General features: G+C 59.7%; 5 protein-coding genes across 13 annotated transcripts in view; 3 read left to right on the top strand and 2 right to left on the bottom strand.

Moving 5' to 3' along the window:
- The window catches only part of PHAF1 (phagosome assembly factor 1), a 27626-nt gene extending 26048 nt beyond the window's left edge, over nucleotides 1–1578 (top strand). Inside the window, exon 17 of the mRNA XM_045533457.1 lies at nucleotides 157–1578. Within this exon, the coding sequence (XP_045389413.1) occupies nucleotides 157–243 (87 nt within the window). The 3' untranslated portion in view covers nucleotides 244–1578. The remainder of the gene's footprint in view (nucleotides 1–156) is intronic.
- On the bottom strand, nucleotides 1204–11167 carry B3GNT9 (UDP-GlcNAc:betaGal beta-1,3-N-acetylglucosaminyltransferase 9). 2 transcript variants are annotated; one of them, XM_045533459.1, is made up of 2 exons: nucleotides 11110–11167; nucleotides 1204–3782 (listed from the first exon to the last, which is right to left on the bottom strand). In XM_045533459.1, exon 2 carries the CDS (start codon nucleotides 3633–3635, stop codon nucleotides 2427–2429), a length of 1209 nt encoding a protein of 402 aa, XP_045389415.1. In that variant the 5' UTR covers nucleotides 3636–3782; nucleotides 11110–11167; the 3' UTR covers nucleotides 1204–2426. The 2 variants fall into 2 exon arrangements, with proteins under 2 accessions (XP_045389415.1, XP_045389414.1); XM_045533458.1 differs by lacking the exon at nucleotides 11110–11167 and adding an exon at nucleotides 3978–4805.
- Nucleotides 6307–11177, bottom strand: TRADD (TNFRSF1A associated via death domain). 2 transcript variants are annotated; one of them, XM_045533464.1, is made up of 6 exons: nucleotides 11110–11142; nucleotides 9187–9443; nucleotides 8651–8809; nucleotides 7492–7769; nucleotides 7220–7409; nucleotides 6307–7088 (listed from the first exon to the last, which is right to left on the bottom strand). In XM_045533464.1, exons 2-6 carry the CDS (start codon nucleotides 9281–9283, stop codon nucleotides 6778–6780), a joined length of 1035 nt encoding a protein of 344 aa, XP_045389420.1. In that variant the 5' UTR covers nucleotides 9284–9443; nucleotides 11110–11142; the 3' UTR covers nucleotides 6307–6777. The 2 variants fall into 2 exon arrangements, with proteins under 2 accessions (XP_045389420.1, XP_045389421.1); XM_045533465.1 differs by lacking the exon at nucleotides 9187–9443 and having other exon boundaries at nucleotides 11110–11177.
- A 49-nt stretch (nucleotides 11178–11226) lies between these two features.
- FBXL8 (F-box and leucine rich repeat protein 8) lies at nucleotides 11227–14973 on the top strand. 3 transcript variants are annotated; one of them, XM_045533463.1, is made up of 4 exons: nucleotides 11227–11330; nucleotides 11570–11863; nucleotides 12851–13046; nucleotides 13641–14973. In XM_045533463.1, exons 3-4 carry the CDS (start codon nucleotides 12895–12897, stop codon nucleotides 14611–14613), a joined length of 1125 nt encoding a protein of 374 aa, XP_045389419.1. In that variant the 5' UTR covers nucleotides 11227–11330; nucleotides 11570–11863; nucleotides 12851–12894; the 3' UTR covers nucleotides 14614–14973. The 3 variants fall into 3 exon arrangements, with proteins under 3 accessions (XP_045389419.1, XP_045389418.1, XP_045389417.1); XM_045533462.1 differs by having other exon boundaries at nucleotides 11227–11863; XM_045533461.1 differs by lacking the exon at nucleotides 11570–11863.
- Nucleotides 14974–15461: 488 nt separating this feature from the next.
- On the top strand, nucleotides 15462–20419 carry HSF4 (heat shock transcription factor 4). 5 transcript variants are annotated; one of them, XM_045533452.1, is made up of 13 exons: nucleotides 15462–15715; nucleotides 16343–16451; nucleotides 16539–16666; nucleotides 16767–16891; nucleotides 17142–17217; nucleotides 17381–17445; nucleotides 17948–18050; nucleotides 18300–18424; nucleotides 18547–18774; nucleotides 19279–19423; nucleotides 19523–19588; nucleotides 19750–19819; nucleotides 19904–20190. In XM_045533452.1, exons 1-13 carry the CDS (start codon nucleotides 15593–15595, stop codon nucleotides 20077–20079), a joined length of 1539 nt encoding a protein of 512 aa, XP_045389408.1. In that variant the 5' UTR covers nucleotides 15462–15592; the 3' UTR covers nucleotides 20080–20190. The 5 variants fall into 5 exon arrangements, with proteins under 5 accessions (XP_045389408.1, XP_045389412.1, XP_045389409.1 ...); XM_045533456.1 differs by having other exon boundaries at nucleotides 15515–15715; nucleotides 18286–18424; nucleotides 18651–18774; nucleotides 19318–19423; nucleotides 20101–20419; XM_045533453.1 differs by having other exon boundaries at nucleotides 15515–15715; nucleotides 20101–20419.
- The last annotated feature ends 91 nt before the right edge of the window (nucleotides 20420–20510 follow it).

Genomic DNA, 20510 nt, shown 5'->3' on the forward strand with positions numbered 1-20510 from the left:
AAGCAGAGGTGGCTCCTAGGGTGAGTTGGGGAGGTTGAGGAGTCAGGAAGCCCAGCCCTTGTGTGCAGGTTTGTTGCACACACAATCTCCAGACCCCGTGCACAGGATCTGCCTACATCCCTTCTATCCTTCCCCACTGTCCTCTTCTCACACCAGGTCATGCAGAACAACCACATTGCCTCAGTGACCCTGTATGGCCCCCCCAGGCCTGGTGCCCACCTGCGAACAGCGGAGCTCCCCTAGGGACATCACCACCCATGTCCCTCTACCCCGTGGAACTGTGCATTGCATCTTGCTCAGCAGACCTCTGTGTGCCAGCCTGTGGGTTTTCTTGGACACCATGTCAGTGTTGAAGGGCTGCTGTGATGTTCTAAGGTGGGGCTCAGGCTGGGTGCTCTGCCATGGTATGAGGGGCCCAGATATTCCTCTGCCCATCCTCAGTCTGCTGGTGCCAGCAGGGGACACAGACTGCAAAGAGAAGCACAAACTTTGAGCCTTGATACCTGGACCCAGGAGCTCTTGACTAACATGTAAAGAGGCAGGACATGTCAACCCCTGTCCCATATGCATTGGGAAAACTTGGGGCTCTCTCTGTGGCTGAGGACACAGGCACCCAGGATGAGGACAAGGTCCTGCCTTTGGCCCCACATTGCCACGTGACCCTTAAGGCAAGCAGGTAGTGTGTCTGTAGTACTTGGTTGTGACATTTGCACTACATCCACTTTAGTTACTTGATGAGCTGGCCAAGGTGGCCCTTCCCTGTTCCTTTCTTGCATGTGCTCCCTGCCAGGCCCAGTAGGCACAGCCAACTGGTTGAAACGCAGCTTTCTACCATCCAGGTACTTGCCCAGGCCTATTTCCCACCCCTCTTGAAGCCAGCTTTCAAGGTCACCTGTGCCCCTGTTCTGCCTCAACCTGGCTGCATGTTTCCATCCTGTTTGCCTCTTTTATTTAATGCCAAAGTTTTAGCCAAAGACATCTTCCTTCTTCTGTTGTGTTTCAGCATTCTGTTCTGCACTGTGGCTGCTCCCTGCCCCAACCCTGGGCACTGTCCCCTGGCTGGGCCCATTCATGGCTCAAAGCCTCTGGGGGCTCAAGGAAGGCTGGGCTGCTCAGTCTCTTCATGGGTCATGCTAATGGAAAGTAGCATATATATGCTTTAAAAAATATTAATCCTTTTCAAAAGAATTGAGAAAAAATGTATAATTTTATCCCATTTTTAATATTTTGGTCTAGCAACTTGTGATATATAGATGACAATTTTGTGAGTTTTTCAAATGTGTGTACAGATTTTTGTAAATACGACTCTTTTGTAATTAACTCATGTACAGCCTCATCCTGTATAGTTTAATGATGAATGTGCAGGGGACCTGCTCCAGGTTCCTTCATGGGCCAGGCTTGTGTGGCGCTCCCATGACTTTCTGACTGTCTGGTGTCTTCCCATGTGGACTGTGGCCTGGCCAGAGACCCCTGCACATCCCACTGTCAGGGGCAGCCAGGACTGTTCCCATCCTCCTGCAACGGGGGAACTGTCCTTATTGCCCACATCCCCTCTCCAATAAAGCACCTGTGCTCTCAGCAATGGCCCCCCATGTGCTGTTGCTGGGATGTTTGTACTAAAATAAGTGTTGGTTTTTTGAGGAAGGTTATTTTAGGTTGTTGAAGGTTGTTGAGGGTTGTTGAAGAATATAAGGAAATTATAGTGGGGGCGGTCTTAGTGGAAGGCGTTCCTTGGCTCCTCTGAAGAGGATGGTAGAGCCTCCAGTAGGAGACTGGCATAGTTGTGAGGGTGTCCCTGTTTGTGGTTCCATCCTCCTGGGCCTAGGAGAGGTTGGCTCCAGCAAAGTAGACCTCAAAGGGGCAAGGTCTAAAGACCTGGGCAGGACTGGGAATCTAATTTAGAGGGTCAGGTGGGAAGCAAAATATCTACTTTCAGATTGAGCTGTGGCAGAAAGCCTGCCAGGTCCATGAAGGCTGGAGCCAGGACCCCCTGCATACCTCTCTGTGTGGCCTGCCTTTGAGGAGTGATACATGTGTCTGCAAAATTTTAGGGGTTCCAGACCAAGAAGTGTGATAGGATTCCATGAGCCCCTGCCACCCACCCAACCAAACACACACCTGTTTGCCATTAGGAGGACCAAACATGTCCACCACCCTGGGGCCTATTGGGCAAGAGATGGTCCTCCACCACCTCAGTCCTGGCTATTTCAAAAGGTCAGCATTACACTGGGTCCGGACTGGCTCCCAGCAGGGTGGGCCAACAAGAGCCAAGCTCAATCTCCACTCCCTGGGACTTTGTGGAGGCAGACAGCCCGTGGTCTGGAGAAGAACCACATGCACTGCAATAATCCATCTGGCAACCCCCTTCAAGTTCCCTCCCACCATCCAGAGTGTGAGTGAGAGGAGCTTGGGGCTGTGATGGGTAGCTAGGAGTCCCACTGGAAGGGGCCTGCAGCAACAGGCTGTGGATGCGCACAGGCTGGCCCATTCGGCCCATGCAGCAGACGCCACATAAGCCAGATGTCAGCGGCAGAGAGCCCGTGCACTACAACCAGCTCGCGGTAAAAGCAGGGGTCGAAGGTGCGCAGATGGGGCGCAGCTGAAGGCTGGGAGATGCCAAAGGTTCGGAAAGCAGGGTGAGGCTCAGGCGTGAGCCGCAGGCGCTGCAGACACATGCCCAGAAAGACGTCGTCGATGGGGAAGAGTTCAACCTGCGCGCAGGCGCCGACCAGGCGCCGCAGCGTGGCGCCTGAAACTACAAAGCCACCGCCTCCAGCGTAGGCCGGATAGGCTGGCAGGCCGTACACACCCTCAGGGATGTAGTACTTGCTGGCCCGCGCGCGGATTGGCCGCGCCTGCACAATCACATCACCAGCAAGCAAGTCCTGCCCCGGATCCCTCAGTGCCAGGAACTCCAGCAGGTTCCCCACGTGCACGAACACATCGGCATCGCCCTTAAAAACGAAGCGTACGTCGGGGCAGAAGGCAGAGGCCCAGGCTAGAAAGTGGATCTCCTTGAGCGTTAGGTTGAAAAAAGTGTCGTCGAAGGCCCAGAGTAGGATGTCTGAGTATGCACGGCTCTCAGCATGCAGCAGGTCGCGCCAGTGTGTTCGAGTGCCCGCCCCCACTGTGTCTGTCCCTTCTGTGCCCTCACCCCTGGGCACGCCCACCAGGAACACACGGCGCACGAGCGCCCCCTGCACGCGACCCTCAGCGCCCCATGTCTGGCGCACGGCTTGGCGCCGCTCGAAGTCGGCTGCCACTGACTTGACAGCGATGAGCAGGTCTGGCCGGCCGCCCGGTCCGCCGTCGCCGCGGCACTTGTGCGGCTGGTTAATGAGCAGCGGAAAGCGCCGCTGATCCTTGGCGCGCAAATAGCTGCCGAAGTCAAAGGGTCCCGTGGGCGTGGGCGGCGGCGGCGTGTCCCCTTCGTAGGCCGGGGGTGCCGCGCCCGCCTCTGGTACCTGGAACGTGCGGGGCCCCAAGGTGGGCCTTGGTGCCGCCCTCCCTCGCGCTTGCGGCGCGCTCGTCGTCGGGGCCTCGCCGTCGCGCTGCGCATAGAGTAGGAGGCCAAGGGCGGTGCCGAGGAGCAGCGTGAGCGACGCGTCCCGCCGTAGGCGCAGCCTCCTCCTCATGTCCGTGTGGCGGGCGGTGGCTCCCAGCCCAGCCCTTCCTGAGAGAAGGGGTGGGCGGCCACGCCCCCGGGGTCTCCAGCTACCGGCCGTTTATCCCTCTACTGTCGTCGTCCTGCTCCCCCTGACGCACCCTCCAGGACGGGCAGCCTGAAGGGACAAGAATTTCCCCCTTGTAGCCAACTCCCCCATCCTCAGCTCCGGCCTAGGACGGCTCCCCAAGGCCGGGCAGCAGCCACGGAGCCTAGGCCTCACCCCCGCCCGCCTCCCCCGCTCCAAGGCCAAATCTCTTCTACTTGTCCCCTGCCACCCCCTCAACGTCAGTCCCCGGGGCTCCCGACTCACGCTCGGCCCTCGGGAGCGGCGCAGCCCCGGACGCCGGGGCCTCCGGGGCTCAGCGCAGGGTCCCAAGGGCAGCCATGGACGGGGCCTGGGCCAAATGCAGCGTTGGCAGGAAGGGGGACTGGGGCCGTGCCACGTGACCCTCCAGCTGTGCGCGCCCGGACATCTGGAGCTCAGCTCCGCCCCCGCGCCGGCGCCGGGAGCGCGGTCTCCAAGTGGGTCTAATCCCGGAGAGAGATCCTCCTCGCGGACAACTCTCGCTGGGAAGCCCTGGTCTCCGTGCTGGCTCAGACTCCCCAAATCCGCCTTTCCGGGAACTGGAAGAAGCGCCAACTCTTCGGTTGCCCCCTACCCCGCCGCCTCTCCGGAGTGGGGCGGGGCTGGGCTGCCCGGAGCCCCTGAGCCCACCCGTCCCAAATTCCTGGGGTCGAGCGTTTTCAGCAGCGACCTGGCCACTATCCCCTCCTGTCTTTCCAAGCGCCTCTCCTCAGCAGCCCTGGTTCCACCAGGCAGGCCCTATAAACTGCCCCAGGACACATGGCTGCCTCCTTACTCCTTGCTTTGCCATCCCCCGCTCACCCATCCCCCAGTAAGCACACGCGCACACGGACAAAGCAGCTCATCCAGTCTTCACAACCCTGCCCTGCCAGCAGCTCTGATTGCTCATGTCCAGATGGGGACACTGCTCCTCAAGATAAGTAACTTGCCCAGGATTCAGGTAGAAAGGACTGCCCCCAGAGCTTCTGGAATTCAGTCCAGGATCCTTTTTTCTTTTCTTTTTTTTTTTTTTTTCAGACAGAGTGCCATGGCATCAGCCTAGCTCACAGCAACCTCAAACTCCTGGACTCAAGCAATCCTCCTGCCTCAGCCTCCCGAGTAGCTGGGACTACAGGCATGCGCCACCCGGCTAATTTTTCTATATATATTTTTAGCTGTCCATATAATTTCTTTCTATTTTTAGTAGAGGCAGGGTCTTGCTCTTGCTCAGGCTGGTCTCGAACTCCTGACCCTGAGCAATCCACCCGCCTGGGCCTCCCAGAGTGCTAGGATTACAGGTGTGAGCCACCGCGCCCAGCTGCCAACCTCCTTTTAACAGAATCCAGTGGACATTCCTCAGTCTTGACTGATCTGCAGCCTCCATTATAGCAGGTGGGTATTCCCCTGGCTTCCAAATCTCCTGGTTTTCCTCCTTACTCTATGGGCTGTTCCTTTTCTGCTTGGTGTCCTCAGGACCTCGGGGGGGGGGGGGGGGCGCGGGCCACCCCACTCACGCCCACCTGTCCTGTCCATTCATGAATCTGTTGCTTTGACCCTTCTCCTGAACTCAGAACTACAGATCCAGCTGCCCTCATGCCCTCTCCCTAGATGTCCCACAGGAATATCATGTCCACTCGTCCCAAACAGAGCACTTAGCTTTCCCTAGGGCACCAATCCCAGCAGGCAGTCCCACCCTCCATCCAACCAGCAAAGACAGAAACTCGGGGTCCTCTCTCACCCCATTCCTCATCAGTGTCACCAGATCTGTTGTTCTTCCTCCCCACAGTTCTTAGTGTTCAGCCACCTTTCTCTATTTCTGCTGCCACTACCCCAGCCTGGGCCACCATTTCTCCTCTCCTCTTTTCTCTCTCTCTCTTTCTCTCTCCCTCCCTCCCTCCTCACCAGCCTCCCAGTCTTAACTCCTGAAACCCTTCAAAGGCTTCTCACTGGCCTTGTTATGAAATCCACACACTGGCTGGGCACAGTGGCTCACATCTGTAATCCCAGCACTCTGGGAGGCTGAGGTAGAAGGATCACTTGAGCCCAGGAGTTTGAGACTGGGCAACATAGAAAGACCCCACCTCTCCAAAAAATAAAATAATAATAATAATAAGCCAGGCATGGTGGCATGCACCTGTGATCCTAGCTACTGGGGGGGGCTGAGGCAGGAGGATCTCTTGAGCCGAGTAGTCGGAGACTGCAATGAGCTATGATTTCACCACTGCACTCCAGCCTGGCTGAAACAGTGAGACTCTGTCTGTAAAAATAAATGAATAAAATAAAAATAAAATCTACATTCTGTAAAATGGCTTACCAGCCCTTACTATCTGCCTCAACAACTGACCTCTTATCAATCCACCCACCCCAGATCCAGCTGCTCCAAACTTTGTGTTTTAACATCCCTCCCTCTCACCTGCCTCAAGACCTCACCTGAGGCTGGCTGTGCCCAGAACACAGCCCTTCCCTCAGCACCCCTCCACCCCCATGAACACACACTCATCTCTCCCCAAAGCCCAACCCCCAGTCTGGGTTAGGCACCTCCTCTGTGCTCCCACAACTCCTGGTAGTCCTCACATCAAAAAAGAGGTTATGCTTTATTTCCATTACTTAATATTCGGGGTCCCACACTGTGTGTGAGCTGGGGGCAGGCAGGATTTGTTTATTTTGCTCACCACAACATTTGCAGCACCCAGGATGATGCCTAGGACACTCAAGGGCCAGGCGCTTAATAAGTGAAAAGGTAAGTGCAGTCCCAGCCCCAATTCCCTCTCCTAGGGTGGGAAAAGGTGAGGCTAACCTCCCCAGCAGGTCACCCACACGCTGTCTCCAGCAAAGTATCCGGGGCAGAATCCCCAATGGTGCACCCCCAGCGGGCTTGGTAGGTGCTTTCTGGCCCCTGGGGAAGGCAGTCAACTCTGCCCCAACAGATCCAGGCGAGTGGGGTTGTGTGGTCTTGGAGTCCCGTGCATGGACAGGGGGCCAGCAATAGCAGCAGAAGGGACCCTAGTGTCATCCGGGTGCTCCAAACCCTGACTGGGCACCTGACCTAGGCCAGGCCGCCATCTGGATCAGCCAAGCCCAGCAAGTCCTCTGCCAGACTGGTGAGCTCATTCTCCTCGAGCGCCTCCACTAGGCGCTGCAGCGTGGCGCGACGGCCCTCGGCCTGCACGAAGCGCCGCAGCAGCTGGAAGGCCTGCTCGTACAGCCCGTCGCGCTCGTACTCATAGGCCAGCGAGTCCAGCGCCGGGTCCCGCAGCGCGCGACAGCCCCGCTGCAGTGAGCGTCCCACCTTGCGCCATTTGAGGCCCACAGACCGCGCGAACGTCTGCTGGTCTTGCAGGCTCAGCGGCCGGTTCACTGTGGGGAGTGGGCAAGCAGGTGAGCGCGGGGCACCCCAGAGCCAGCACCCTCCCATTCCCGCCCAGCCCTCGCTCCTCCGGGCTCCGACCTCCCCGTGCGCCTGCCTCTCCACTGGCCAGGTGCCTCACCTACGGGCTGGCCCTGGAACAGAAAAGTCTGGCCAGACGGTGGCAGCGGCTTCTCCGAGAGAGAGGGGACCGGGGATTGTGAGGGGCCCTCAGCAGCCTCCACGTGCCCACCCTGGCCGCCTGAGCCGCATGTCAGATTCCGGAGCTTATCCTCCAGCTCTGCAAGCTCCTCGTCCCGGAGGCGGTCGGGCTAGGGGAAGGGAGTCTACCGTCAGTGGGGCCTTCGCAGCGAATCCCCGCCCTACCCCATCCTGACCCCAGGCCGGCCGCACCTTCTGGGCTAAGATGTAACTCAAACAGCGCTCTTCATCCGTCAGCACAACGTCCAGCTGCTCGGAGCCGGCGCGCAGCTCCAGTTGCAGCGGCACCCGGTGATGGGCCAGCGCGGCCGCCAAGCCCCTCTGCAGCGCGGCCCGCAGCGCCCCCTCGCGGTAGGCGCGGAGGAAGCGGCCACAGGGCTGCCGCCCGCAGAATCGCAACTGCACAATCAGCTGCGGATCGCTGCGGTGGATCTTGAGTATCTGCAGCACGTCCGGGGTCCCACCGCTCTCTGCAGAGGCGGGCAGTCAGGCGCCGGGCGGTCCCCAAGCGCGGCCCTTCCCCAAGCGGCCGGAGGAGGGGCGAGCCCCCATCCCCATCCCCTGACCTGGGGTGCAGGATTATCCTACAGTACCCAGCTGGGAAACAAAATTGGGATGCAAACAGCAACAACCCAGAAAGAAGGCCAGGACCTATCACAGGGTGCACCCCAAGACAGAGTGGGTGCCACTTAGCCCCATCTCTGACGCCCCACGTGAGGAAAGGCAAAGGGCAGGGGCTTAGCAGCACAGAAAGGGGCGTGTGCCCTGGGCAGCCTAGCCACCTGGGCAGGCAGCCGGCAGGGCGGAGGAGGGGCGGGAGGTCTCAAGTCTTCGGCCTCCACCAAGTGCGGCTCCCGCTGCCCGGGAAGGAGAGGGGCTCTCGCTGCTCTGGGGCCAGGAACAGATACCCCAACCCGCTTCAGCCTCCTGTGGCCTCTGCCCTGAGATGGGAAAGGGGGACCTGGAAGGGTAGATACTGGGGAGGGGTCTTGGGCAAGGAGTGCTGCAGTGAGAGAGGAAAAGAGGAGAGAAAGATACACAATTAGTAGAAAGGAGTGAGCCGGCTGGTCTGGGGTAGGGAGTCGTCAAGCAGGGGGACGTTAGTGCACAAGTAGGTAGATCATACACAGACACGGGGACACATGTCTATACTCAAGGTCACACATGACATAAGCAGAGAAAAAAAGCCTGCACAGCTGGGATCTTCTGCCCCCCTCCCCAGCCATCCCATCCCTGCCAAATCTTTTCCCTGAGCCCAGGCTCACCAAGGACCTGGAGCCTCAGTCCCAGCCCTGCCTACAAAAGGCCCCACATCACCTCTTCCTGTCCACATGCCCACCCACCCACGCACCTGCCAATGCAGTCCGCAGAGCCCTGTACACTGCCACTTTCTGCTGGGGGTGTGCGTAGGCATCCGACAGGACCACCTTGTCCAGCGAGGACTCCACAAACAGGTACGCGCTGCCCACCCACTCTTCATGCCCATTTTGCCCAGCCGCCATCTCACCTCCTGGAGATGCAGACAGTCAGGTATGCAGGTCATCCCCCAGCCCTGGAGACAACTGTCTAGTCCCATGTGGCTCAGCTGTCCCCTCCAAGGTAGGCTCAACTAGCTGGCACACGTGGAACAAGAGTTCACCATCTCACAGGCAGCTCCTTGTGCCTCTAGTTCTGCACAGAGCCCCACCCACCCCAGACTTGCAGTGAGGACTGTCACTCCACTGTCTTCTCAGAGAAAGAGCCCAGGATCACAGTGGAGGGAAAGCAGAAGTAGATCCTGCAGCGGGGCCTCTCTGTCTCCTCCTCAGGCCAGTGTGTCTCTCTTAACAAAGCTGATAAGTCTGGATAGTTTGCATCTATCCAGATTCCCCCCAAACTTTGACTTACCTTTGGGGACTTCCCTCTCTCTTCTCAATCCATGTGCCTGGGCCCTACTCCCTAGCTCCAGGTCTGGGCATGTGCACCAGGCTTGGCCAATCTGCATATTCTATTCACCCTTCTGCGATGACTAGTTTAAACTGGGCCAATGAGAATCAACCCTACAACTCTGACTGGACCAATAGGAAAGAGACACTAATTTCTCTTCCCTTGGGGCTGAAATGGAGGGAAGAGGTAGGTCTCCTTTGCCAGTGCTTGGGAAGAATCTGAGAATGAGAAAGACACAGAAAGAAACAGAGCCAAGAGATAGAGGTGCACTCCTAACCACCCTATGGCCCTGGATCTCCAGCTGTCCCTAAAGCCATTGTATCCTGGACTTTTCAGTTATATGAACTAAATCATTCCTTTTTGTTATAAAGCTCTTGGAGTTGGGCTCTTGTCTTATCCAACTCAAATTGTTCTACTACAGATTCCTTCCTGTCCACATAGAGCCAGGGTCCCTTGGCACTAGTGTCTCTTCCCTCCATCTTCTGACAAAAACCTAGCCCTAGGCCAGGTGCTGTGCCTCATGCCTGCAATCCCAGCACTCTGGGGGGCGGAGATGGCAGGATGCAGAAGGATCGCTTGAGGTCAAGAGTTCAAGACCAACCTGAGCAAGACCCTGTCTCTACAAAAAATAGAAAAATTAGCCAGGCCAGGTGGTGTGCGCCTGTGGTTCCCAGCCACTCGGGAGGCTGAGTCAGGAGAATCACTTGAGCCCAGGCATTTGAGGTTGCAGTGAACTATGATGATGCCACTGCACTTTGGGGGGGGGGGGGGACTCTGTCTCAAAAAAAAATTTTTTTTAAAGCAAATAAATTTTTCTTTCTTTAAAAAAAAAATGGGGTGAAACTCTGCAGGTGACAAGTGGGACGAAGAACACCAGTGAGCCAGCCAAGGAGGTGTGAAAAGCCAGGGGCCCTTGTACAGTGGTCTGGGGGAGAGAGTAGGAACCTCCCCTGGTCCCCCAACTTGGGAGTATTGACCCGATGGATGTGGTCTCACCCCAAGATATGAAAGTGGGGACCGAATGGGACCAGAGTCTGCCCATCAGGCTGGCCAGGGAGTACTGGCACCCTGGAGATGGGGGTTGCTCCGTCACACTAATATGAGACAAATGGAGGAAGTCTGTCGGGCTGGAGGTCAAGAGCCCGTTTAAAGGGGCCCTGGTCTCCCGTCATTCCCTTGGCAACTCCTTCCTACGTGTCCTTCCACTGGGGCCCCTCCTTGGGAAGCCCCAAGCACCACCCACCCAGAGTCCGCCCCGCTTCTGGAGGGGCTGAGGCTTATAGACTGGGTCCAGAGAACGCTTAGTGGGCAGAGACTATGTGCGATACTTGGGTACCGACCTCAGAATATCTGCCTCTACCACCCGGCGAACCAGGTATGGCGCCCCACTAACACCTAACAGCCCCGTCGCAGTCCTACCTCTGGTTGGGCCTGCGGGCGTGCCCCAAGGGCTGAAAGCTGGGCACTCCCTGCGACCAGCCCGACGCGTCCCCCTACTCAGCCGCGCTGCTCCCGAGCTCTCGGGCTCCCCAGGCTCCCACTAGCCCACCCTCAAGCTGGGGTTTCGAACGTGCAATTGTCTAGGGCAGGCAGGGGGTCTCCAATCACAGAACGGTTCAGAACCAGCCCGGCCGCCCCCTCACCTCGCCTTCTCACCTGCAGGGCCCAACCGCCCCCGCCTCGAAAGCTCTTAGTTGGGACAAGGAATCTGTGGGGGTCACGTCCCCTACCCAGCCCCGCCTCGCACAGAATAGCCCAATAGGCCGCTGCCGCCAGCTGGCTGGGGCAGCCGCGTGTGACAACTGCGTCTCGCCCACTCTCGGGAGACAGGATTCGCCTTCGCTCCTGCCTGCTCCGGGGAGCCCACCCACCCTCTGCACTAACCTGACCACCTCGGCACAGCCCGGGGCTCCCACGCTGGCCAGGCCCCGCTCCACTCGCGCCGCTTCCGGGTGTGCGCGGAGGCGCGGGGCGGTGCCCCAGCCCGAGCCGCCCCGTCCGCCCGCGCGTTCCGCCCCTCGGGCTCCGGGCTGCTCCTTCCCACCCCCTGCCCTCAGCGGCCAGTCCCCAGCCCCGGGCAAATCCCAACTGGTCCGCTAAAGCAGGTAAGACACTGGCGCCCAAGGTTAGACGGCAGGAAGAACTGCCCTCGGGACGGGACTGTGGGGACTTTGCGGTTCTTAAGAGGCCGGAGGGCCTCAGAGTGAGAGCTGCCAGGCTTCCTCCAGCGGGGAACGGACGGGTCAACAAGAGGGCGCCCCCTGGAGACCAGAATTTTCTAGTGCTCCCTGGAGATTTGCTTGACAATCTCTGATCTCTGCTACTCCCGGGCACTCAAAACCAGGTGCCAGTAGATCCGAGGTACCAGCTCGGCCGAGGGTATCGGAAGTCCCAGGAAACACGTGGAACAAATTCCAGGAGAGACCGTTAGCCTGGAAGACTGGGAAAATTAACTGGCTAGTGGCGTGAAATGTGTACGGAAAGCTTCGGGCACCTTAAAACAAAATTGTCAGCTTCAAAGAGGACGCAGTTTCCCACAACTCCATCCCTCCCTAAAAGCTGCGCTCCAGAGTAGGTCTGCAGAGTTCCAGCTCGATATAAATTGCCCAGCGGGAGCCAGGGCTGCTCAAGGGTCAAGGTGAGAACTTGAACCTTGAGCCCCTCAGGCCCCAGAACCCCAAGCTTTTTCTCATCCTGTGGGGCTGCCTTAGGAAGCACCTGGGACGTACCCCGGGCCAGGCGGAGGCAGGGAAGGAACCGCCCATCCAGCTGTGCCCGCCTGCGCCCCTCTTCCTGATTGGCTCGTGGTCGTTGACGATTAAGTCTTCACTAACGCTCCCGCCTTTTTAACCCTGTAGTCACTCTCTAGTGACTGGCGGGGTTAGAATGGAGTTTTTCAACTTAGAGCCTGTGGAGTCCCCTGGAGCTTGCTGAAATGCAGATTCCTCAGCATTAACCTTTCCAGAGAGCCTGATTTAATACGTGGGGTCCTGAAATCTGTATCGTGACCAATGTCTAGGTATTCTGATGGCTCGCACCATCTGAGAGGCTCTCAGTTTCACACTTGGGCCCAGTCCTTTACTAGTCCTTAGGGTCGACGTTGGGCGGGAAGCAGCTCAGCGATCCGGGCTGGGCGGCTTTGAGTCTGTGTAGGGAGATAGGGGGAGATGGGCTCTTTGAGCTGGTGGGGTGGAGGGGTTGTCGCAACCCAGGGCCTCTGCAGCCACCTGCCAGCCGCCCCAGGGAAGACTTTTGCAACCTTCCATATAGGCGGTGGTTGCCATTCCTTATAACAGAGTATAAAATGTGGATTCCTTCAACAGGTGAGAAAGTAATTTAAAGGAGAACCCGAAACCCTTTGGCATCCAGGGCCAACTTCATGGGCCAGAGACCTGTGCAGTCAGCTAGGGCCCCATGCATGGCCTCATACTTGATTAAAAGGTCTGCTGTTGCTGTTTTGAAATTCTTAATGTTGTGAACAGGGGTCTCCCACATTGTCATTTTGCACTGGGCTCTATAAACGAATGTAGCAGCTCCTAGGACACAAGCATTTGTACACCTAGGCTCCAGTGTTCCCTCAACACTGTGGGTCTTCCTGAGCCCAGGGACAACCTTCTCTCTCCAGGCCAGAGCTCTTGGGAGGCTCGGAGCCCCGACCCAAGCTGGGCCATGGCTGAGCCTAGAGGGCAACTGCCAGAGGAGATGCTAGTGTTCATCTTTCGATACCTGCCCTTGAGGGACCGTGCTGCAGCTGCCAGGGTCTGCAGGGCCTGGGCCGCTGCTGCCACCTGCAGCGCTGTGTGGCAGGATACCAACATCAGGTGAGCCTGCTCCTCCCCCTTGCCTCCTTCCTCCACTGCCCTCCTTGTTCTCTCTGTGGAGCTGGGGGTTCAGGAGATTCAGTGATTCTCCCACGTTGACAAACATAATTACTAACATTTATTGACTACCTACTATGTACCAACCATTGTTTTTAAGTGCCTTACCTCTATTAACTCATTTAATCCTCACAAAAACCCTGTGCGGTTGGTAGTATTATTATCTTTATTGCACAGATAAGAAACTGAGGCAGAGAGATTAATCATCTCCCACAGGTCACTAAGCTAGGGAGTGGCAGAAGCAGAATTTGAACTTAGCGAACAGAGGCCATGCCTCGAGTCCTTAGAGGGCGATGAGAAAGCCCAGTTCCTAAAGTATCATTGGCTTTCCATGCCAGGGTTTCAACTGAAGTCTTCTAAAGGGATAGGCTGGGAGTTCCCTCCCACTACCAGCAGCTGCCTTGGGGCAACAGGCAGGGTCTGCAGGCGGGGCAGGGAGTGGGATGGCAGCTGGAACCCCCGCTGAGGGGTGGGTAGAAGATTCTCTCCCTGTTGCGGGGACGCCGCCAATGCCTTTTTACCCCGCTCTAACTCAAGTTGCGACTGTGAGAGGGAAGATATGCTGCCACCACATATGTCCGACTGCCTGGACCATGTTCACAACCTACGGCTGGAATTTGAACCATCCAAGAAGTCAAGTCGCCGGACAGCCACCGAGCTTCTGATGGCGCTGGCGGGCCGTACCCCGGGGCTTCGAGCCCTGCACCTGGAGTGCCGTGGAGAAAAGCCGCTCTTCGACGCGGGCCGCGATGTCCTGGATGCTGTGCATGCTGTCTGCGGGGCCGCCCGCCAGCTGCGCCACCTCGACCTGCGGCGCTTGCCCTTCACACTGGACGACGCGCTGGTGCTGCAGGCAGCTAGCAACTGCCCCGAGCTCCACAGCCTTTTTCTGGACAATGGTACGCTGGTTGGCAGCGTGGGACCTGGCTCGGTGCTCAAGCTGTTGGAGGCCTGCCCACGCCTGCGCGCCCTCGGCCTGCACCTAGCCAGTCTGTCTCGCGCCGCCCTGGAGGTGCTGGCCGCGCCAGACCGCGCGCCTTTAGTGCTCCTGGCCCTGCGGTGCGCGTGCCCTGAAGATGCACGCGCGTCCCCCCTGCCCAATGAAGCCTGGACCCACTTGCGCCGCCGCCACCCTGGGCTGGCCGTGGAGCTGGAGCTAGAGCCTGCGCTGCCAGACGAAAGCGTGACGCGCGTCCTGCAGCCAGCAGTGCCCTTGGCTGCGCTGCGCCTCAATGTCTCCGGCGACACCGTAGGCCCAGTTCGCTTCGCGGCGCGCCACTATGCCACAACCCTGCGCGCGCTCGAGGTGCGCGCCGCCGCTTCCGCCGAGCTGGACGCGGCGCTGGAGGAGCTGGCGGCGCGCTGCGCGGACCTGCGAGAGGTGCACTGCTTCTGCGTGGTGAGCCCGTCCGTGCGGGACGCCTTCCGCGCGCACTGCCCGCGCCTGCGCACCTACACGCTCAAACTGACGCGCGAGCCCCATCCCTGGCGGCCCACGCTCGTGGAGTGATCCGGCAGCCCTTCCCTCCCCCGCAGACGTGAGGCCTCTGAGACGCAAGATGCGGGTGCCCAGGCCGCCCCAACTGCTAGCCCCTTTCTTCGGGATTGTTGGCTCCTGTGCCTCCCTGGGATTGGGAACTGTGGGATACAGTCGGGACCAGTCCGAGGCGCCCTGAGTCCACTCAATGTTCGCAACCTCTACAGACCCCCGCCCACCCGCTGGGTCAAGGCCCTGACCATACTGCGCTCCCCCCACCCCCACCGCTCGGCGGACTCTGCGCCAGCTCTGCGGCCCGGCGCGGGGGCAGGGAGGGCACAGGTGCGGGCTGGGTATCAGGATGAGCGTGAAATAAACAAATCCTGCAGAGTGTCTCTGTGTCCTGTGAAAAGCGGGATGGGCTCTGAAGTGGGAGGACGAGGAACACACTGAAGTCAGACGAGCCATCCTGGCAGAGGTGGGAGGTCTCTTCAAGGTCTGTTGTACTGATGAGGCTGCGGGGGTGGGGGTGGGGGCGGGGAGTCAGGAGTGGGGCACTCCCCACCCTTAGAAAGACTACGTTCCTGGGTTCGGCGGTAAGGGGGCAAGCTTCCCCTCCGGCTCCATCCTATCCGCCCGCCCTACCTGGGGCTTCACTGTGCCCACGATCATCGCCCTGTAAGACTTTCCCAGTCCACACCAGGGTGCACACGGACGATTTCTCCCGAAAAACAAAGGAGGAAATAGACTGAGAAAGGTGGGACTCGAACTCAGGTCTCCCTCCACACCCCACCCCTCCAATCCGCACACATCGGATCCAGCCAGCCCTTTCTGTCTTCTGGTGCCACGGCCGCTGTCCGAGCCCCGCCCCGCGGGTTCGCACGTGGCCCCCGCCTGACCCGGCGCCCGGGGGCGGAGTAGGGCCGAGCGGGCGGCAAACGCAGCACTTTCCGCCGCTTTGACCAGCCCGCAGCGGCCGGGCCCGAGGGCTGAGCCGGGCCGAGACTGCACCATGCAGGAAGCGCCAGCCGCGCTGCCCACGGAGCCAGGCCCCAGCCCCGTGCCTGCCTTCCTCGGCAAGCTATGGGCGCTGGTGGGCGATCCAGGCACCGACCACCTGATCCGCTGGAGCCCGGTGAGGGCTGGGGCCCCTTGACTTCCCCAGTGGTCCTCCCCGGGGTCCCTCACGTCAGTGAACATCCATGCCCACCCAACCCCCGCTTGGGACTGGGCTGTGGCACCCCCATGCAGCCATCCAGGGTAGTTTACCTTGGAGAGGGTGTTCGACATGGGGGTGAGGCGACTTCCTCTGCCGCCGAGGAAGGGTTAGGAGCCCCCTGGACGCCTAGAGCCTGAGGGAATCCCTCAAGGTCATTGAGATCCCATCCCACCCCATCTCACAGATCCCAAAACAGAGGCCAGGAGAAGGAAAGGGCTGGTCTGGCTCCAGCTCAGGGTCTCATCGCGGGTCTGGGACTCGTCCCAGGCTGGAACCCGGGTCGGCCTCTGCTCCTCCTTTCTGAGAACCGAGTACCGAGTGTGGGTCCAGCTGGGGGTAGGGACTCACTGTGGTCGCCCCAGGCTAGGCCTCAGAGCTGGTTCTGGCCTGGCCTCGTCCCATTTGGAGATAAGCGACAAGCCGAGCCCCCAGAGTGAGTGTGAGTGTGGGTGCGCGCGCCGGAGCGCGGGCCTGGCCGTGGGCGGACACCGCTCACGGCGTCTGGTCTCCGCCTGCACGGTGGGCGGGCGGCATTCTCGGTAGAGCGGGACCAGTTTCCTCGTCAGCGACCAGAGCCGCTTCGCCAAGGAAGTGCTGCCCCAGTATTTCAAGCACAGCAACATGGCGAGCTTCGTGCGCCAACTCAACATGTGTGAGTCCTCAGGGCCGGCAGGGAGCGGGCGTGGGTGACTTGGTGCTGGGGATGGGGCAACTCACGCCCCCGCGCCCCGCTCCCCAGACGGTTTTCGGAAGGTGGTGAGCATCGAGCAGGGCGGCCTGCTCCGGCCAGAGCGCGACCACGTCGAGTTCCAGCACCCGAGCTTCGTGCGCGGCCGCGAGCAGCTCCTGGAGCGCGTGCGGCGCAAGGTGTGCGCGGCCTGAGGGAAGGAACAAACTCGAGTAGCGGTGTGGGGACCGCCTGCCCTGTTCTGTGCGACCCTGTCCCGACACTGCCTCCCGCCCGCAGGTGCCCGCGCTGCGGGGCGACGACGGCCGCTGGCGCCCGGAGGACCTGGGCCGGCTGCTGGGCGAGGTGCAGGCTTTGCGGGGCGTACAGGAGAGCACCGAGGCGCGGCTGCGGGAGCTCAGGCAGTACGAGGGGCGCGGGAAGGCGGGGCGGGGGGTTCGGGGTTCGGGGTGCCGGCCGTCTGGCGATTCTGGACAGCCCCTTCCGCCCTCAGGCCTCAACGCCCCCATCCAGACAAATGGGCCGAGCCGTGGAACCCTGGTCTCTATAGGTTGGACGATCATGGGGTGGTCGCGTGTGTCCCCGGCATTCTGTGGGGGGCGGTGACCGGGAAACCTCTCAGATGCCTCAGCACCCTCCCACCCCTTCCCCTAGGCAGAACGAGATCTTGTGGCGGGAGGTGGTGACTCTTCGGCAGAGCCACGGTCAGCAGCACCGGATCATCGGCAAGGTGTTCCTGGCCCACTCCTTGCTTCTCCCTCGGCTTCTCCACACCCCACCCCTCCGCCCAGGCCCCCAGCGCCCAACTGAGGCCCCCCCAACCCACCCGGAAGTCCCTTGCTAGGGTGCGGGCAAGGCCCAAAGTATGAATTAACCCTTTGCTTTCTCTTCAGCTGATCCAGTGTCTCTTTGGGCCACTTCAGGCGGGGCCCAGCAGTGCCGGAGCCAAGAGGAAGCTGTGAGTGAGACAGCCAGGGGTGCTCACACCCACTTCCCCACATCCCAGACCCTCCCCCACAGAGGTCCCCTAGCTGAGACCCCTTCTCCTCCAGAAACTCCTTCACCAGGAATCCTCATTCCTCTCCCTGCACTGCAGGCTCACTCCATCTAGGACCGCCCCCCTCTCCCCTGAACTCCACCACCAGGTACCCCCACTCCCAGATCCTCCTGTTCCAGGACCTTATCCCTAAATTCCCACCCCAGCAGCTCCTCCCGCCTGCCCCCAACGCTTCCCAACAGCTGAGGGCCTGGGGCTCAAACCATGCTCCCTCCCTCACCTCTCTACCCCCAAAGGGCCCCCATCTCTGGGGGGAGCCCCTTCCACCTCCAGCATGTGACTGATGCCCTGGCAACAGGCCTCAGCTCTGCTGACTTGGCTGCTGGGGCCTGAGGGAGGGAGGGAAGTGCAGGCTGAGGGGCATGGGGGCTGATGCTGCCTGTGCCCTGGTCACCCTGCATAGGTCCCTGATGCTGGACGAAGGGAGCGCATGCCCAGCACCTCCCAAATTCAATGCCTGCCCCCTACCTGGTGCCCTCCTGCAGGACCCCTACTTTATCCAGTCGGTAGGTTTTTCTTACCCCTTCCCCAGGGCATAGCTGGGCCTATGGAGAGCCTATTTCTTCTCCCCATTCCCCTAAAAGAAGGAAGGATGGAAGCCAGCCTTCCCCTCAACCAGACCCAGGCTCCCCAGCGTGCACTGAGCCTCCTCCCTCAAACCTCCTCTCTTAGACCTGGTCCACATGGGCGTGGGTTGGGTTCTGGCTCTCGCTGTGCCTAGAGGCCAAGGGCTGGGCCTAGCCTTCTACTTACAGCCCCTCCCAGAGACGACCTTGGGCCTCAGCCCTCACAGGGCCAGGGGCCCCATCATCTCTGACATCCCAGAAGATTCCCCATCCCCTGAAGGGACCAGGCTTTCTCCCTCCAGTGGTGGCAGGAGGTAAGGGGGACAGGGGCTGCCCTCTGGGGAGCCTGTGGGGGAGGGCCAGGCAGCCCAGATGGCTGTGGGGGTAGGGGGAGGAGTCAGTGTCAGGGTCTGGTTGAAGCTTTTCTCCCGTGCAGGGAGAAGGGCCTGGCACTGCTCAAAGAAGAGCCGGCCAGTCCAGGGGGGGATGGCGAGGCCGGGCTGGCCCTGGCCCCAAACGAGTGTGACTTCTGCGTGACAGCCCCCCCACCACTGCCTGTGGCTGTGGTGCAGGCCATCCTGGAAGGGAAAGGGAGCTTCAGCCCCGAGGGGCCCAGGAGTGCCCAACAGCCTGAGCCAAGGGATCCCAGGGAGATAGCTAACAGGTGAGCAGAGCCCTTTCCTGACCATGAACCCTGTGGGCCCTTTTTGCAGGTAGACCAGCACTTGCCAGCCCACAACACTTCCTAGCTGTGTCTGCCCCATGGTGGCTGAGGGGGAGACTGGGTACTTGAGCCTGTGACACTGACCTGATCTCAGCATGTGCTCTATGGAGCACCAGTGTCAGAGTCCCCTGGAAAGCAGAAACTCCCAGTCAGGTCAGCATCTCTGTGGAAAAGCTCAGGAATCTACATTTTATAAATGGGTTCACTGGGTTGATTGTAAAGTACACAATAGTTTAAAAACCACTGGTATTGACACTTGCATAGGGAGGAGGCATGTCTCAAGCAAGACCCCAGCTCCACAACCGAAATCTCAGGTCCCAGCTAGGAAGCAAGGGCACTCTCTAAGTGTCCCTTATGGGGGTAAGGAAGTCCTCTCCTAATATTTTCTACATGTTGGGGGATTTCAATCCTGATACATCCCGGTTCCTTGGAAACCTCATGTAGGACGGGCACTGCAGGCCAACAGCAGCTCTCTGTGCACAGGGGGCCTCTGGGCCTGGAGAGGGGGGACCGAAGCCCAGACAGTCTGCTGGCTCCACTGCTGCTTCGGCCCCCACCAGAAAGTGTGGAGCCTGCAGGGCCCCTGGATGTGAGTACCCCTTCCACTGGGGCACGGGCAGGAGAGCTGGTGGGGTCCAGCTGTCCGTGCAGCCTGGGGAGGGCACCATTGACCACAAGCTCTCCTCAGGTGCTGGGCCCCAGCCTCCAAGGGCGAGAATGGACCCTGATGGACTTGGACATGGAGCTGTCCCTGGTAAGAAGAGGGTGGAGGAGGGCAGGACCTGGGGTTGCTGAACCAAGACTTTAGTCCATGGCTGTTCTCTGTGAGCCAGAGCTATGTCTGAGAACTGCCCCAGTGGTTCTCTCAGCTCCTTGGCCCCCTCCCCAGCTGCTTCCTGGGGTTGTCTCACACAGATGCAGCCCTTGGTTCCAGAGAGGGGTGAGCCTGAGCTGGCAGTCAAGGGGTTACATTCTCCAGGCCCAGGTAATGATTGCGGTGATTGAGGAGGAGGCCTTGACTGGGCTGAGCTGCCTTGATTGTGTGGGCTGGGCACCTTGTGTTTTGCAGCGACATCCCCTGAGTTCACTGCCCTGCAGAGTGCTACTTTGAGCCACCCATCCCCTCACCATTGGCTGAGAGTGGGGAGGTTGAGAATGGAATGGATGTTTCAACCTGAGCAGAAGGCAGGCGGGCAGGGCTCTCCTTCCCTAAAGAAAGGAGGGGGACCCTTTCCTCTCTGCTGAGCACAGCCCCATTTCTCCTAGGGAAGGACCCCACGCTCGGGGCCCCACTCCTGCTGGATGTCCAGGCTGCTTTGGGAGGCCCAGCCCTTGGCCTGCCTGGGGCTTTAACCATTTACAGTGCCCCTGAAAGCCGGGCCCCCTACTTGGGCCCCGCAGCCAGTCCCTCCCCCTGAGACAGCAGGCCTCTGAAGCCAGCCAGGCAGAGGAATCTTTCCGCGGCGCACACTCTTCTTGGCTTCCTGGCGCCCCCTGGCGGGGGGTGAGCGAAGCCCCCCACTACTCAACAGCCTCTCTCCATTACCCCGACGAGCCTTGCACATAAACTGCATTTTTTTCTGTGCTTCTGGTCTCTTTTCTTTATCGACCAGGCATCACAGGAGTCATGGGTGGCGGGCGATTTTGCATCTTTAGAAGCAACCAAATTCTAGGGC

The sequence above is a fragment of the Lemur catta genome, chromosome 20, assembly GCF_020740605.2.
Source record: "Lemur catta isolate mLemCat1 chromosome 20, mLemCat1.pri, whole genome shotgun sequence".
Lineage (NCBI taxonomy): Eukaryota > Metazoa > Chordata > Mammalia > Primates > Lemuridae > Lemur > Lemur catta.